This window comes from Maniola hyperantus, chromosome 16 (assembly GCF_902806685.2).
Source record: "Maniola hyperantus chromosome 16, iAphHyp1.2, whole genome shotgun sequence".
Classification (NCBI taxonomy): domain Eukaryota; kingdom Metazoa; phylum Arthropoda; class Insecta; order Lepidoptera; family Nymphalidae; genus Maniola; species Maniola hyperantus.
Window position 1 is genome coordinate 672,231 of NC_048551.1, and position 13,868 is coordinate 686,098.

Below are 13,868 nucleotides of genomic sequence, written 5' to 3' on the forward strand. Positions count from 1 at the left end.
GACTCCGTGGACTGCCAAACGCACAAACGTGTCTATCCTTTCGCAACTCGGAATCACTGCTCGACTCTCCTCCATATGTTACCAACGACTGCTCTCATATATCGGCCACATCATACGGCGGGGGGACGACAGCTTAGGAAAGCTAATAGTGACGGGCAACACGGAGGGCAAAAGAGCGAGAGGCCGCTCACCAACTAGGTGGTCAGACCAGTTAAGGGGATCCAGCAGGTGTGGATTTTATCACATAGTGAAAATGGCCACCGACAGAAGCCGGTGGAAACAGATAATCCATTCGAGGGAAGTTTGCCAGGACCACGATATTCAGTAATGAAGGAACGGCCGGAGAGAGAGAGAGAGAGGTAGTAGGTATAACAATAACGCTAAGTTTTTACTAGCGTACTAGTTTACACCCTGTATAAAAGTAAAAGGTGACTGACTGATCTATCAACTCACAGCTCAAACAAAAGTCTACTGGACAGATCGGGCTTGGTATGCAGATGGCTATTATGACGTACACATCCGCTAAGAATTGATTTTTGAAAATTCAACCCTAAGAGGGTAAAATAGGGGTTTGAAATTTGTGTAGTAAACGGGGACGAAGTCGCCGGCATAAGCTAGTAAATTATAATTATTATGATTAGGTCCACGTCGGAGAACCAAAGTGAATGATATAGCTCAACGAATTAGCCAGCTGAAGTGGCAGTGAGCAGGCCACGTCTGCCGCAGAATATATGGTCGCTGGGGCAGACGTGTTCTGGAGTGGAGACTTTGTATCGGCAAGCGCAGTGTGGGATAACCTCCAACTTGCTGGACTCACGACCAAGAAGGTAGCGGGAAGGGGGTGGATGAGGAAGGCAGAGGATCGTGTGTGGTGGCACGCTCTTGGGAAGGCCTATGTCCAGCAGTGGACGCAAACAGGCTGACTAATTGATCGATTGATGAAAAGGTATACGTACAGACGCACATTGCTACGTCTATTCATCATAGGACGCCAAACCATGACGCATGATAACGCAGGACAATAAATTGTGTTATATAAACACGATGATAAAAACATTTATTCTATTCGCCATACGTCTTGCGTGTAAGCGAATATGGACTGTGTTAAATTTAAAGTGAACGGAGTCGAGTGCTCAGGTAACTCATCAGCATCATGATCAACCCATCGCCGGCCCACTACTGAGCACAGGCATGACATTGGCAGACTTCACATACCGCCGAGAACACTACGGAGAAATCTCAGGCACGCAGATTTTCCTCACGATGTTTTCCTTACAGAAATCGAACCTGTTATTAATGAAGAAAAAAACCGGCTAAGTGCGAGTCGGCTCGCGCAATGAGGGTTCCGTACTACAGTCGTATTTTTCGACATTTTGCACGATAATTCAAAAACTATGATGCATAAAAATAAATAAAATCTGTTTTAGACTGTACATGTGAAGACCTTTCATATGATACCCCACTTGATATAGTTATCTCACTTCGAAAGTAGAAAATACTAATTATTAGTTCATGACCACAATTTTTTTTTTGTGTGATCTAACCCTAAATTCACGGTTTTCAGATTTTTCCCCAAATGTCAGCTATAAGATCTACCTACCTGCCAAATTTCATGATTCTAGGTCAACGGGAAGTACCCTGTAGGTTTCTTGACAGACAGACGGACAGACAGACAGACAACAAAGTGATCCTATAAGGGTTCCGTTTTTCCTTTTTAGGTACGGATCCTTAAAAACCTAAACTGAAACTTGTGTATAATTTCAATTACAACAAATACTAAAATTAGATAAATATTATAAAGAAACGAAATTATTTGATTTTAATGGGTATAAGTATTTCTATTAGCAGTTCACTTCACTCTTATTTATTGTGCAGTTAGCACAATAAATAAGAATGAAGTGAACTGCTTGCGTATTGCTCTCAGCATTTTAACAGGCAAACGCCTTATGGGAATTATGGGATAGGTACCGCAAGATCCTAGGTCGGGGCGAACCACTAACAGAAATTATTGAATGGTTATAATATACTTTTATTCAAACAGTTGGTAATGATGTATCGTCCACCACGTCTCTGCTGGAGTACCTCCGCAGGCACCTGGAGCTGCGAGGCACCAAGTACATGTGCCTGGAAGGGGGCTGCGGAGCCTGCATCGTCAGTGCTGTCAAGTGCCCGGGTCAAGCCCCACAGTCCGTCAATGCTGTAAGTTTTAGTAAAGATCGCATAATTATTGAAATTGAAATACATACATAAATAGTACGCGACCGGTCGAGATGGTACGCCTGGTGCCGGGTGCGGGATAGCACGAGTGACGTGCGGGTGTGCGGTGCGTCCCTCCGCCCCGATCTTGACCTGTCGCGTACTATACTTTATATCATCAGCCCCACAATTGTGTAAGAATAACCATTTCATGGCTATCGCAATCGTCAAGAAATTCTGCCCTTTGATTGGTTGATTCGCTGTTTACATTTTTTCACAGCCAATCAAAGGGCAGAATTCTTGCCGATTGCGATAGCCATGAAATGGTTATTCTTACACAATTAGGGGGCAGAGCCTATTTTGTATTTTAAAATTTTGGAGGGAGAGAAAACTTTCTTTCTTTCTAACCGACTTCCAAAAAGAGGTGGTTCTCAATTCGGCCGGATTTTTTTTAATGTACTTATATACACAGATTTTTTCGAAGTTTCTGGACCAATTGGCAAAATTTTTGTAATCAACAGAGGATGTTGCCGTGGTGGTCCCATAAAAATTTCTGGATCCAACTCCTCAATCCTGATCCTGCAGTGTTACTGCCCACCTAAGTTATCAAGATTCAGGAAGTGTTCATAGTAAACTAGACTAGAGATTGAGAGAGAGGGAGAGAGAGAAAGAGAGAAAGAGGGAGAGAGAGAAAGAGAGAAAGAGGGAGAGAGAGAGAGGAATAAGCAAAGAGTATTCTAATTATATTTATCTACCCATTCCTTTCCATTCCCTCATTCTAAATCTGCTTTCAGTGCTTGGTATCAGTAACCTCATGTCAGGGTTGGGACATCACAACCATCGAGCAAGTTGGGAACCGACTGAAAGGGTATCATCCTCTACAAACGACTCTCGCAGAGTACAACGGGACTCAGTGTGGGTTCTGTACACCGGGATGGGTGATGTCTATGTACTCGTGAGTATTTGGTAATTTGGCATTCCTCTTTATAATGCTTGCTTAATGCTAGCTTATTCCCGCGACTTCATCCGCGTGGACTACACAAATTTCAAACCCGAATTTGCAAAAATCATTTCTCAGCGGATGGCAACGTCATATTAACAGTCTGCATGCCAAACAGCCCGTTCCGTCTAGTCAACAGTAGTTTGAGCTGTGCATTAACTAGTTTGAGCTGTGCATTGATAGATCAAATCAGATCTTCCTTTTACTCCTATTTCGATTAAATGTGAGCCATTCACATAATTTCCCTAGTTTATTATTATTTATTTAGTGTCACTGTGAACTTAAGTTTTATTTAATTATGTCTTAAGTGATATGAAGTTAATTGAAAGGATTTCGAAAATTATTACAAAATATAATTTACCCGTTTCACATATTTCATACAGGGTGTAACCAGAATGCTAGCTAAACACAATCCAATACCAATATTTATTTGCCTCATTTTATAGTTTTAGTGATTTAGTATTTTTCAAAACCGCAATGTATAGCATGCAACTCTCGAGTCAATGCCCCGCCTACGACGCAGCATTGACTCCGAGTAACAAATGTTACTTACGTAACATTCGTTGACCTCTGGCGTCAGTCAGATGTTTTATTTGCAATATAATATCCTTAACTTTTACAAAATTACAGGATTTTTTAAATATATTTTTTTCGCATTTTATTGTGGTATCACATCAGTACTATCACCTGTATTCGTTTTCGCCATCGTTCTGGTAACATTCTGTATAGTTAGTAAATTATTTTCAGGCTGTTAAAAAGTGAACCCAACCTGACGATGCTAGATGTAGAGAGGTCTCTATCGAGCAACCTATGCCGTTGTACTGGATACAGACCGATTTTCGATGCATTTAAAAAGTTCGCTTCTGATGCTGCTGGGCGAATAGAATTGCCTGATATCGAAGAACTGTGTAAAAATACTAAAGATACATGCTTGGGAAGAGACTGCAAGGATTACGACTGGTGTTTTGTGTCTAACAATGATTTGGAAGATAGTATTTTGTATATTGAACTAAAAGATGGTAGACAATGGTTTAGAGTACAAACAGTGGCTGATATATTACAAGTTTTGCGTACTAAGGGAGTGGACTCCTATATGCTCGTTGCAGGAAATACTGGAAAAGGTAAATTATTTAAACAAATCTTGTTTATTCTCAACAACCGTCATAAACTTATATTATAATATAATATAATTTCAAGATTCCTCAGAATTCATCATCATCATCATCATTATCAACAGCGTATTTATATACGCTCGCATAAATTTGTCTCGTTTCAACTAAAACTCAAGTCTGAGCAAAGTTTTGATCTATAGATCCCAAGCTTAGGCTGAGATCTATAGAGCGCACTTTGACTTTGCTCAGACTTAAGACACTGTTAAAACGAGTCAGCGCTATACTTTGTTGACTCAAGTATTGTAAATAAATAATTGATTCGTTTTGTTGTTTTGTTGTTTTTGAAGTTATTGCTCAATGGTGGGTTGGGTATACTAGACTACAATAGCTGAAGCGAACGTAAAATAGACGGAATAACATTTCACAAGTAAGTAACTCTGCTTGAGCGAGAGGGACTGAGGGAGCCACGCTAGTTGCATATCTGGACATATCTGTGATAACTACACATTTCTTTTCAGGGGCATACCCAATTATTGAAAACCCACGTATACTTATCGACATCAGTGGAGTATCGGAAATTAGGGGCTTCAATTTCGATCAGAATTTAGTTGTTGGAGCTGGTTCCACTCTGTCGGAGTTTATTCAAATATTACAAGAAGCGTCTGATACAGAAAATTTTGAGTATCTTAAGATTATAAACGAGCATATTCAGTTTGTTGCACATGTAGCCGTTAGAAATGTGAGTATAGGTCTTGAAAAATAGCTAAGTATGTGATAATGACAATATATTAGTAAACTTAGTGAACGATATAGGTAATATAAAATTACACAGGTGCAAATATGAGAATGTAGAAAATAGTTTATTTTTGACTTTTGGGGTGGAGACCATGGGCTCGTGGAGCGAGGGTGCTAGATCCTTTTTTGAGGACGTACCATCTCGTTTCGTGGAATCCACGGGGGATCGGAGGGCTGGCAGTTACCCCAGTCAGCATATTAGTCTGGCCATTTAACGAGGTAACGCAGCCAGCGTTCTGGGCAGCCTACCTCGTTACGGTGGTTTAGATGATATTTTTGATTTGCAATTTTAATATTTAATTGTTATAGACTTGTATTCTACTAATAAATAAATTTCACTAAATTACACAGCCACCGCAATATCGCTGCACATTGTTTGCTGTGGCAATTTCACAAAATGTATGTTGCAACTTGCATTGTATGCAGTTTCATGGATTACAAAATATTGCAGTGATCGTATAATTTTTAATTCACATAAGTTCTAGAAATTGAAGAGTTATTCCAATCACTTGGGACAGATTTGTAAAGTGAAAATAATATCACCAGATATTTGTATTCACTTAGCTGTATTTATTTAACATACTTATTATTTCACATACCTACTTATTGTTTTATCACGACACGAGTCTAATACACGAGAGAAGATAAAAATAAGTAGTTATTTGTAAAGGACTTTAATTAAATCCCTAAATTATTTCATTAATTCTTTTCATCCGATAATTTGACTATGTGTTCTTATCAGTATAAATTAAAAAAATAACACCTCTGATTCTGTTGCTGGTACTTTGACGATTGAAAATGGCAAATTGTTTCAGATAGGAACAATTGCGGGAAATCTGATGATAAAACATGCTCATCGAGAGTTTCCATCGGACATCTTCCTCCTTCTCGAGACTATAGGGGCGCGGTTAACTATAAGTATATATTTCTTTCCAGAATATAGTCTACTATATTATAGTGCTATATTATTATGTTACTTGCAATTTCGCACGTGTGGTGTTAGGTTTTTGAAAGTCCCGCGGGTACTCTTGGATTTTCCAGGACAAAAAGTAACCTTAATGTTCATCTTCGGGATTACAGCACTATACCAAATTTCCTCAAAATTGGTTTAGCAGATAGACCGTGAAAAGAAAGATCCCAGTTATAATAATATAAGCATGTCTATAGTTTTTAACTTTATGTGATCTGATGCGAAATAATGGCCAGTTACCTATTTTAATTAATGACTTATATTGTTAAAGATATTCTGTTTTATTGTCTATTACTATTTATGTCTATCACTTGTTTTTGAATTCAAATATAACTTAAAATTAGTATCGAAATGTATCATAATTAAGTACCTACTTTATTACAGTTTCTGTAGATGGCACTAAGAAGATTGTTACCATGGCCAATTTTCTTGCTGAAGATATGAAAGGGAAAGTTATATTGAATGTGTTGATGCCACCATTCAGTAAAGAAAACAAAGTAGTTACATACAAGGTAAAATATATAGTTCTATTAAGTAAATTCTTCAATCAATTATTGTGAAAAAATACATAAATAACTTTTTTATCGTCATCGAAAAACGAACATTGGTATAGCAGGAACAAAATTATATTTTGTTCCCGTGGGAGTTTAAACTTTCCCCCTTCTGATTGGTCTGCGTTCGTGATTTAGTATGTGTATTGTTTTTCAAATAGGTAGTGAGGAAAAATTAATGTGTCACACGGAGCCAAAATATTTTGTTCTTAGGCGGCGTATATTGAATTCCTCGCTACACTTAGGATTCTACTTTAGAATCCTTCACTTCGGTCTGAATTCAAAATATCAGCTCTTGAGGGAAAAAATATCAGTTTGACCTACACAAATAACACAAATAACTATTTAGCATGATCTAACAAAAATAAAGCAGTCTTCTATTTAAAGGTAGCAGCACGATCAAGAAATGCACATGCGATAGTTAATGCTGGTTTTTTCTATAAGATCAAGCCTGACAATCGAGTAGCAGACTGCAGAATTGTTTACGGTGATTTGTCACCAAATTTCAACAGAGCCTCCAAAACTGAGAAATTTTTGGTTGGGAAAATTCTTTTCAATAATGATACTTTGCAAAAAGCTATGAAAATGTTATCGGATGAACTTATAGTAACAGAACTGCCGCCTGAACCCTCGGCGAAGTATAGAAGAAAACTAGCACTTGTATTATTTTACAAGGTTTGAGAAATTTATTGAAAACTTTTATTTTTAAATTTATAGACTAGCGCTTAGCTGCAATCAGACCTGGTGGCAAGTGATGGTGGCTCACTACTGAGCTCGTGTCTCCTCTAAGAATGACAAGAGTTTGGCCGTAGTCCTCCAAGCTGATCAAGTGCGGATTAGCAGACTTCACACACCTTTGAGAACAACATGAAGAACTCTCAGGCATGCAGGTTTCCTGACGATGTTTTCCCTCACCGTTAAAACAAGTGGTATTAATTAATTGCTTAAAACAAACATAACTCTGAAAAGTAAGAGTTGCGTGCCCGATATCGAGTACCTAACCTCCCGAATAGACGGCAACTATTAAGCAACCATTGTTTTTTTTTAAATTAAATATTGCTTGGTTATTTTAATCTCTATATATAAAAATGAATCACTGAATGTGTTGCTGATCGCAAATATCGAGAGCAGCTGAACCGATTTCGCTAACTCTTTTTTCATAATATTCCTTGAAGTACGAGGATGGGTTTTACGGAGAGAAAAATTTAAAATCCTGCAAAAGAATCTACTGTTAGGCGGTACGAAGTTCGCCGGGGCAGCTAGTGTAATAATAATAATCATTTATTATTTAAAAAATTAAGTTCTGTAGATATTATTGTTATGTTTTTGTATTATTTATATTTGGTTTACCGGTGATTTCTATTTTAAAGGGTCTCCTATCATTATGTCCTGAGAATATACTGAACCCACGATACAGATCTGGTGCCATAAAGCTTCCTGAAACTCGTCCAGTATCAACAGCCTCTCAGTCCTTTACAACTGATCCAACTGTTTGGCCAATCAACCAGCCTCTACCCAAAGCAGAAGCTCTGGTAAGATTATTAATCCTTTCAATGTGATAACTATTTTTTATATTCTGATACTAGATAGCCCTTGACTGCTCACCTGATGGTAAGTGATGGAAGCAGGTTAACTTGGAATGGGTATGGCAATTTCGTTAAGCCCCTAACCCTGATCGGTTTCTAAACGGCATTGTACCGGAACGCCAAATCGCTTGGCGGCACTGCTTTGCCGGTAGGGTGGTAACTAGCCATGGCTGATATGTCCCACCAGACATCATCTTTACTTGCAATATTCAAACGAACCTACACCCCCTTAAAAAGCAAAAATTCCTAGTAGGTAATTAAGTGTTTTTAATTGAATGATTTGTAGATTTTATTTTTACTTCAATCAATCAATCAATCAGCCTATTTGCGTCCACTGCTGGACATAGGCCTTCCCAAGAGCACGCCACCACACACGATCCTCCACCTTCCTCATCCACCCACTTCCCGCTATCTTCTTAAGGTCGTCAGTCCAGCGGGTTGGAGGTCGTCCTTATTTTTGCTTACTAACTGAAATTTTATTCATCAGTTACAATGCGCAGGAGAAGCGAAATATACTGAAGATATTCCAAAATTACCAAACGAAGTGTTTGCTGCATTTGTGCTCAGCACCGTAGCATTGGGAACTATCACGAGTATAGATGCCACAGAAGCATTAGTAAGTAAACATTGAGAAGCTCATAGTAATACTTTACGATCATTCTTTATTTCTTCAATAGCAGATACAAATTCTTTTCTAATTTTGAAAATAACTATTATACCAATTAAAGTCTAAAAATAATTTTAATATTTTTATAGCAACAAGAGGGAGTTATAGCATTTTATATCGCAAAGGATATCCCTGGTCTGAATTCATTTACGTCACCCGATTTAACTGAATTTACAGTAAACGAAGAAATACTTTGCAGTAAAGAAGTACAATATTATAATCAACCAATAGGAATCATAGTAGCCGATACATTTCACTTGGCAGACAGAGCTACACTGATGGTTAAAGTTACTTATAGTAATGTTAGGAAGCCAGAAGTTGATATAAGGATAAATAAAAAAAATCCCCAAAAAACTACGTTGTTTTCATCTGTACCAGCAACAAGAATAGGCAATGAAGTTACTAAAACTATAAGAGGTAGCCATACAACATTATGGCAATACCATTTTTGTTTTGAGACGATCATGTGTGTATCCTTCCCAACTGAAGAGGAATTGAAAGTTCATCCGACCTCTCAATATATAGATGCAAGTCAGTTCCACGCAGCTCGTTGCTTAAACATTGAAGAAAGTAGGTAAGCTTAGTGTTCATTTTGTTTAGAACTATGTACAGAGAACAATCGATAATATTACTGCAGGATTGCCTTAAGGATTGCCAGAAGGAAATACTTAACAAACTAAAAATAAAAATGAGGCAATCTAACATCTGTCTGCGGAGGACCCTCGAGTACTTTGGTCTTATCACAAGAAAGGACGCCAGGAATATTGAAAACCCATGGTCACTGGGAAGATCGAAGGTAAGAGACCCCGCGTACGTAGCCCGAGACGTTGGTCAGACCAAATAAAAGAAGCGGTTGACACACCTATCTGCGATGCAATCCGCGCGCAAAAAAATTACGCAAATCGATTCAGAAATCTTGGAGATTTCGGTGTACATAGGTAGCAAAACACAACTTCTTCTTTTTGAAAGTCGGTTAAAAAAGTAGCCTATGTTACTCCCTGGTTAATTTTCTACTTGTTTGTGGAAGTCCCGTCAAAATAGGTTCAGCCGTTCCGAAGATTAGTCCGTTCAAACAGACACACAGACTGACAAACATGAATTTTAAAAACATGTGATTCAGTAATAGTACATTTCAAATAACCGTATGAGCTTAATTTGTGGTAGTAATTTCGAAATTACAGACAGACACTTCAATTTTATTTATTAGTAAAGATTTTAGGGTAGATGTTGAGGTACGTCGCCTTGGTGGTAGCTTTGGGCTGAAGCTTTCGAGACAAACCATGGTCTCTACTGCATGTGCTTTAGTTGCATACAAATTGAACCGACCCTGCAGATTTATTTTACCTCTAAGAACTCAAACACGAACATTAGGGAAGAGAATGCCATCTTCGACAGATTATGAGGTATGTTTGAGTGTGTTTATTTTATATGATTGTGTTTGATTTCATAATAATTGCTGTTTTAGGGTTCCGTACCTCAAAAGGAAAAAGGGAACCCTTATAGGATCACTTTGTCTGTCTGTCTGTCAAGAAACCTCATAGGGGGTCAGGGAGGTCTGGAGTCCGATTCCTGACTAATAACTTTCAGATATATGAACGATTTTAGCACTAAAATTAAATATATTACTTGATTTAAAAGAAAACTTGGTGAGCAAATTTGCATGCCTGAAAGTTACCCACTGAAAAGGCTCCAATCAGATCTTTCAGTAACCTTTTTCTTCACCTCTCGCTATAATTGAGCTCCTTTTATCTACTTTTTGTCGCCACAGTAAAAAATTAATCATCCCCTTCAATACTTTCCTTGTATTATTCCCTCTTCAATGTTTTTAGGATTTTGGGGCTTTCGGTTTTATATCTTTTTTCTCCTTATTTTTATGATATTTTATAAGTAATTCATACTTAACCACCTTTCACCTTTTTGTAGTTGTCTACTTTCACATTATTTTTATTTACTTGATTTCCAGATTGGTGTCAACGAAAACGGAGTCATTCAGTACCTGAATTTTGACTTATATGATGATAACGGTTTCATAGTTAACGAACCACTCATAGGACTAACACTTGATGTATTTTCTAACTGCTATAACCAAGAAGCATGGACATACAGGAGTTTTAATGTAATCACTGATACTCACTCCAACACCTGGATTCGTTCACCAGGTAATATTATAAAATTATAAGACGATATAATATACGACTTAATTAGTAGTGTTTTTACAACATTTTTTTTTTAATTAAATGACTCAGGAACATTGGAGGCTATTTCTAGTTCAGAGGAAATGATGGAGAGAATATCCTACGAGCTTGGTATAGATCCCTTGCAAGTACGTTTGAATAACTTGGACAGAACAAAGTATAGTGATCTTGAAGAAATGGTTAATACTCTTATAGCAGATTCTAATTATAAAGAAAGAAGAATTTCTGTAAACCAATTTAACGTAGAAAATCGATGGAAGAAACGTGGTTTGCGGTTTACTCTTTTGAAATGGTCCAGTACAGCTCCATTTTTTCTTAATATTACAATGTCAGTTTTCCACGGCGATGGCTCTGTCGCCATAGTTCATGGTGGCACAGAAATGGGTCAAGGAATAAATACCAAAGCTATACAAGTATGTGCTTTCTTTCTAAAGGTACCACTAAATAAAATATTTATTAAACCAAATACTGCAATGTTAAATCCAAACAACTCTCGTGCAGCGGGAAGTATGACATCACAGAATGTTCAAATTGGCGTTCAAAGATGTTGCGAACAATTGTTAACAAGACTGAATCCGATAAAAAAAACAATGACCAATCCAACATGGGAAGAACTTATAGCGAAAGCGTTTCAGCAAGGGGTCAATTTACAGGCTAATGCATTTACAGATGCTAGTGACGTACATAACTTCGATGTTTACGGTGTGACTTTGGCCGAAGTTGAAGTTGATGTTTTAACAGGCCAATTTCAGATAACAAGAGTTGATTTATTGGAAGACGTAGGCCGTAGTGTAAATCCAGACATTGATATAGGACAAGTAAGTATGAAAATAATTAATTAGTCTAAATAATATACAAATGTTATGAAACCCCTTATATTCTGTTTCTTTAAAGGTTGAAGGAGCTTTTATAATGGGTGTTGGATATTTCACAAGTGAAGAGACTATATTTGATCGTAAGACTGGGGAATTGCTGACAGATCGAACTTGGAATTATTTTGTGCCAGGAGGAACAGACATCCCACAGGACTTGAGAATTTATTTCAGGAAAAAATCATACTCCAATGATGCAATCTTAGGATCAAAATGTAACTATCATTTTTTTTCTTTCTGTAACTATGCCTTTTGTAACTACTTATTATAATAATAATATTATTATGTCAACCTCATAATAATCTATGGCAAATCAAAAAAAAATTAAACGAAATAATAATAAAAATAAATCCATCATAATTAAGTACCACAAGAATAACAATCTTCATTCATTTTGGATTTGAACAGACTTATGGCATCCTTAGCTGATTATGTACGGGTAAGACAAACATTTACAAAATTAAATTTATATCAAGTTTAATACCTTCCTTATTATTATATTCACCAATTATATTATATCGGTTATATGTTGATATATCCACCAGCTCTATCGCTTGATATTTTGTTCGTATGTACAATGTTTTCAAATATTTTTTTTTTTTACATTTTTATATGGAGGCAAAACATCAAATTCAAGTGGACTGTGGCTTAGTAGAAATTTAGAACATTCTATTCATTCGTCATATTTTTTCAGTAACATCTGAACCAGCAACATGTATGGGAGTGGTTATACCATTTGCTTTGCGAGAAGCTATTACGTCATCAAGGCTGGAATCTGGTTTTCCTTCAAAAAATTGGTTTAATATAGGTAATTTTGTTATGTAATTATGTTATTGTTTTTTGTTTGTAAATGAACTGTCAAAACATTTTTTGTCCACATCGATCCTTTATGGTCTGTCTCAATGAACCCAGTAGGGCGATTGTCTAAAACCTGCATCAATCATTATTACAATCTCAATTCTTCTGATTGGCTGAATTTGTGCGATTCTTGTTGCAAGAATGCATTGTAGCCAATAGTGAGCGAGCGTTAACCAATCAGAGATGATTGCGATCGTGAGATTGCAGCTGTCATTCTCCCGCAATCGCGCAGCTGCAAAAACCATATTTTGACATTGATGCAGTCATTAAATGATTGATGCAGACGGTTCGTAATCGAGCCGCTAGTTCATATACTGCGAAATGATTTTATTGGTTTGGACTTATCATGATCTCTCCTTAGTTTTAATGATAAAATCTAACAAATTTTTCCATTTATATTTCAGATGGCCCTTACACTGTTGAGAAGATCGGTTTGGCTTGTGAGACTAAATTGGAGGAATTTAAATTCTATTAAGAACAATTCAATTAAGGAAGCCTTTTGTTTAATAATTAAGAAGCTGGCGAAGAAAATATTTTAATTCCATGCAATACACAGAGGAGCAAAAAACTGACTAAAGACTATTAGAACTTTAGTGTAATTATTGTACCGCTTGAAATCACGAAAAGACTCAATTTAAGCACATTTTAGACTATTTTACTTGGATGTGAGTTCAAGTTTGTATTCACTGATCAAAATTTTGAACTTTAGATTCAAATTTGGTGCAGTTTTAGACTGTGTTTATCGGAAATGAGTTTAGCTCTGTATTTAACGGATTAAAGAATAAAAGTATTTTGATCAGAAATGTAATTATACTGTTTTGTTCGCCAGCCCTCATAGTTTTGTCATTTTTTCAATTTTACAAGGAAATCAATTAAAATTGTTTACCTTTTTTAGTGTTTATTAACCTCTGTTATTCTTCAATGATAATCTTATTAAAGTTTTGAACTTGTTTCTTTAATTTCTTTCTGATAAACTGCCATAATTAATTTTTCAATTTAACAGCATTGCTACAGTGTAACGATCGCAATCACCTCTGGTTGGCTAGACTGTAGTTGAAGCAAGAAT

The 13,868-nt window shown here is 36.8% G+C and overlaps 1 protein-coding gene across 1 annotated transcript; it reads left to right on the top strand.

Moving 5' to 3' along the window:
* The first annotated feature begins 1,077 nt into the window (after nt 1-1,077).
* On the top strand, nt 1,078-13,752 carry LOC117989725 (xanthine dehydrogenase/oxidase-like). Its single transcript, XM_069503982.1, has 17 exons — nt 1,078-1,137; nt 2,042-2,199; nt 2,991-3,151; nt 3,944-4,317; nt 4,827-5,047; nt 5,919-6,021; nt 6,458-6,585; nt 7,012-7,299; nt 7,995-8,156; nt 8,698-8,826; nt 8,967-9,451; nt 10,097-10,280; nt 10,841-11,036; nt 11,124-11,890; nt 11,967-12,159; nt 12,639-12,752; nt 13,207-13,752. The coding sequence occupies exons 1-17, from the start codon at nt 1,095-1,097 to the stop codon at nt 13,275-13,277; spliced, it is 3,777 nt and encodes a 1,258-aa protein (XP_069360083.1). The 5' UTR covers nt 1,078-1,094; the 3' UTR covers nt 13,278-13,752.
* Nucleotides 13,753-13,868: the final 116 nt, after the last annotated feature.

Excerpts from the sequence above, each read along its gene's own strand:
- LOC117989725 (XM_069503982.1), top strand. The coding sequence starts at position 1,095 with ATGGACTGTGTTAAATTTAAAGTGAACGGAGTCGAGTGCTCAG. Across the intron at positions 3,152-3,943 it reads TGGGTGATGTCTATGTACTC|GCTGTTAAAAAGTGAACCCA; the intron begins GTGAGTATTTGG and ends AATTATTTTCAG. Across the intron at positions 5,048-5,918 it reads CACATGTAGCCGTTAGAAAT|ATAGGAACAATTGCGGGAAA; the intron begins GTGAGTATAGGT and ends AAATTGTTTCAG.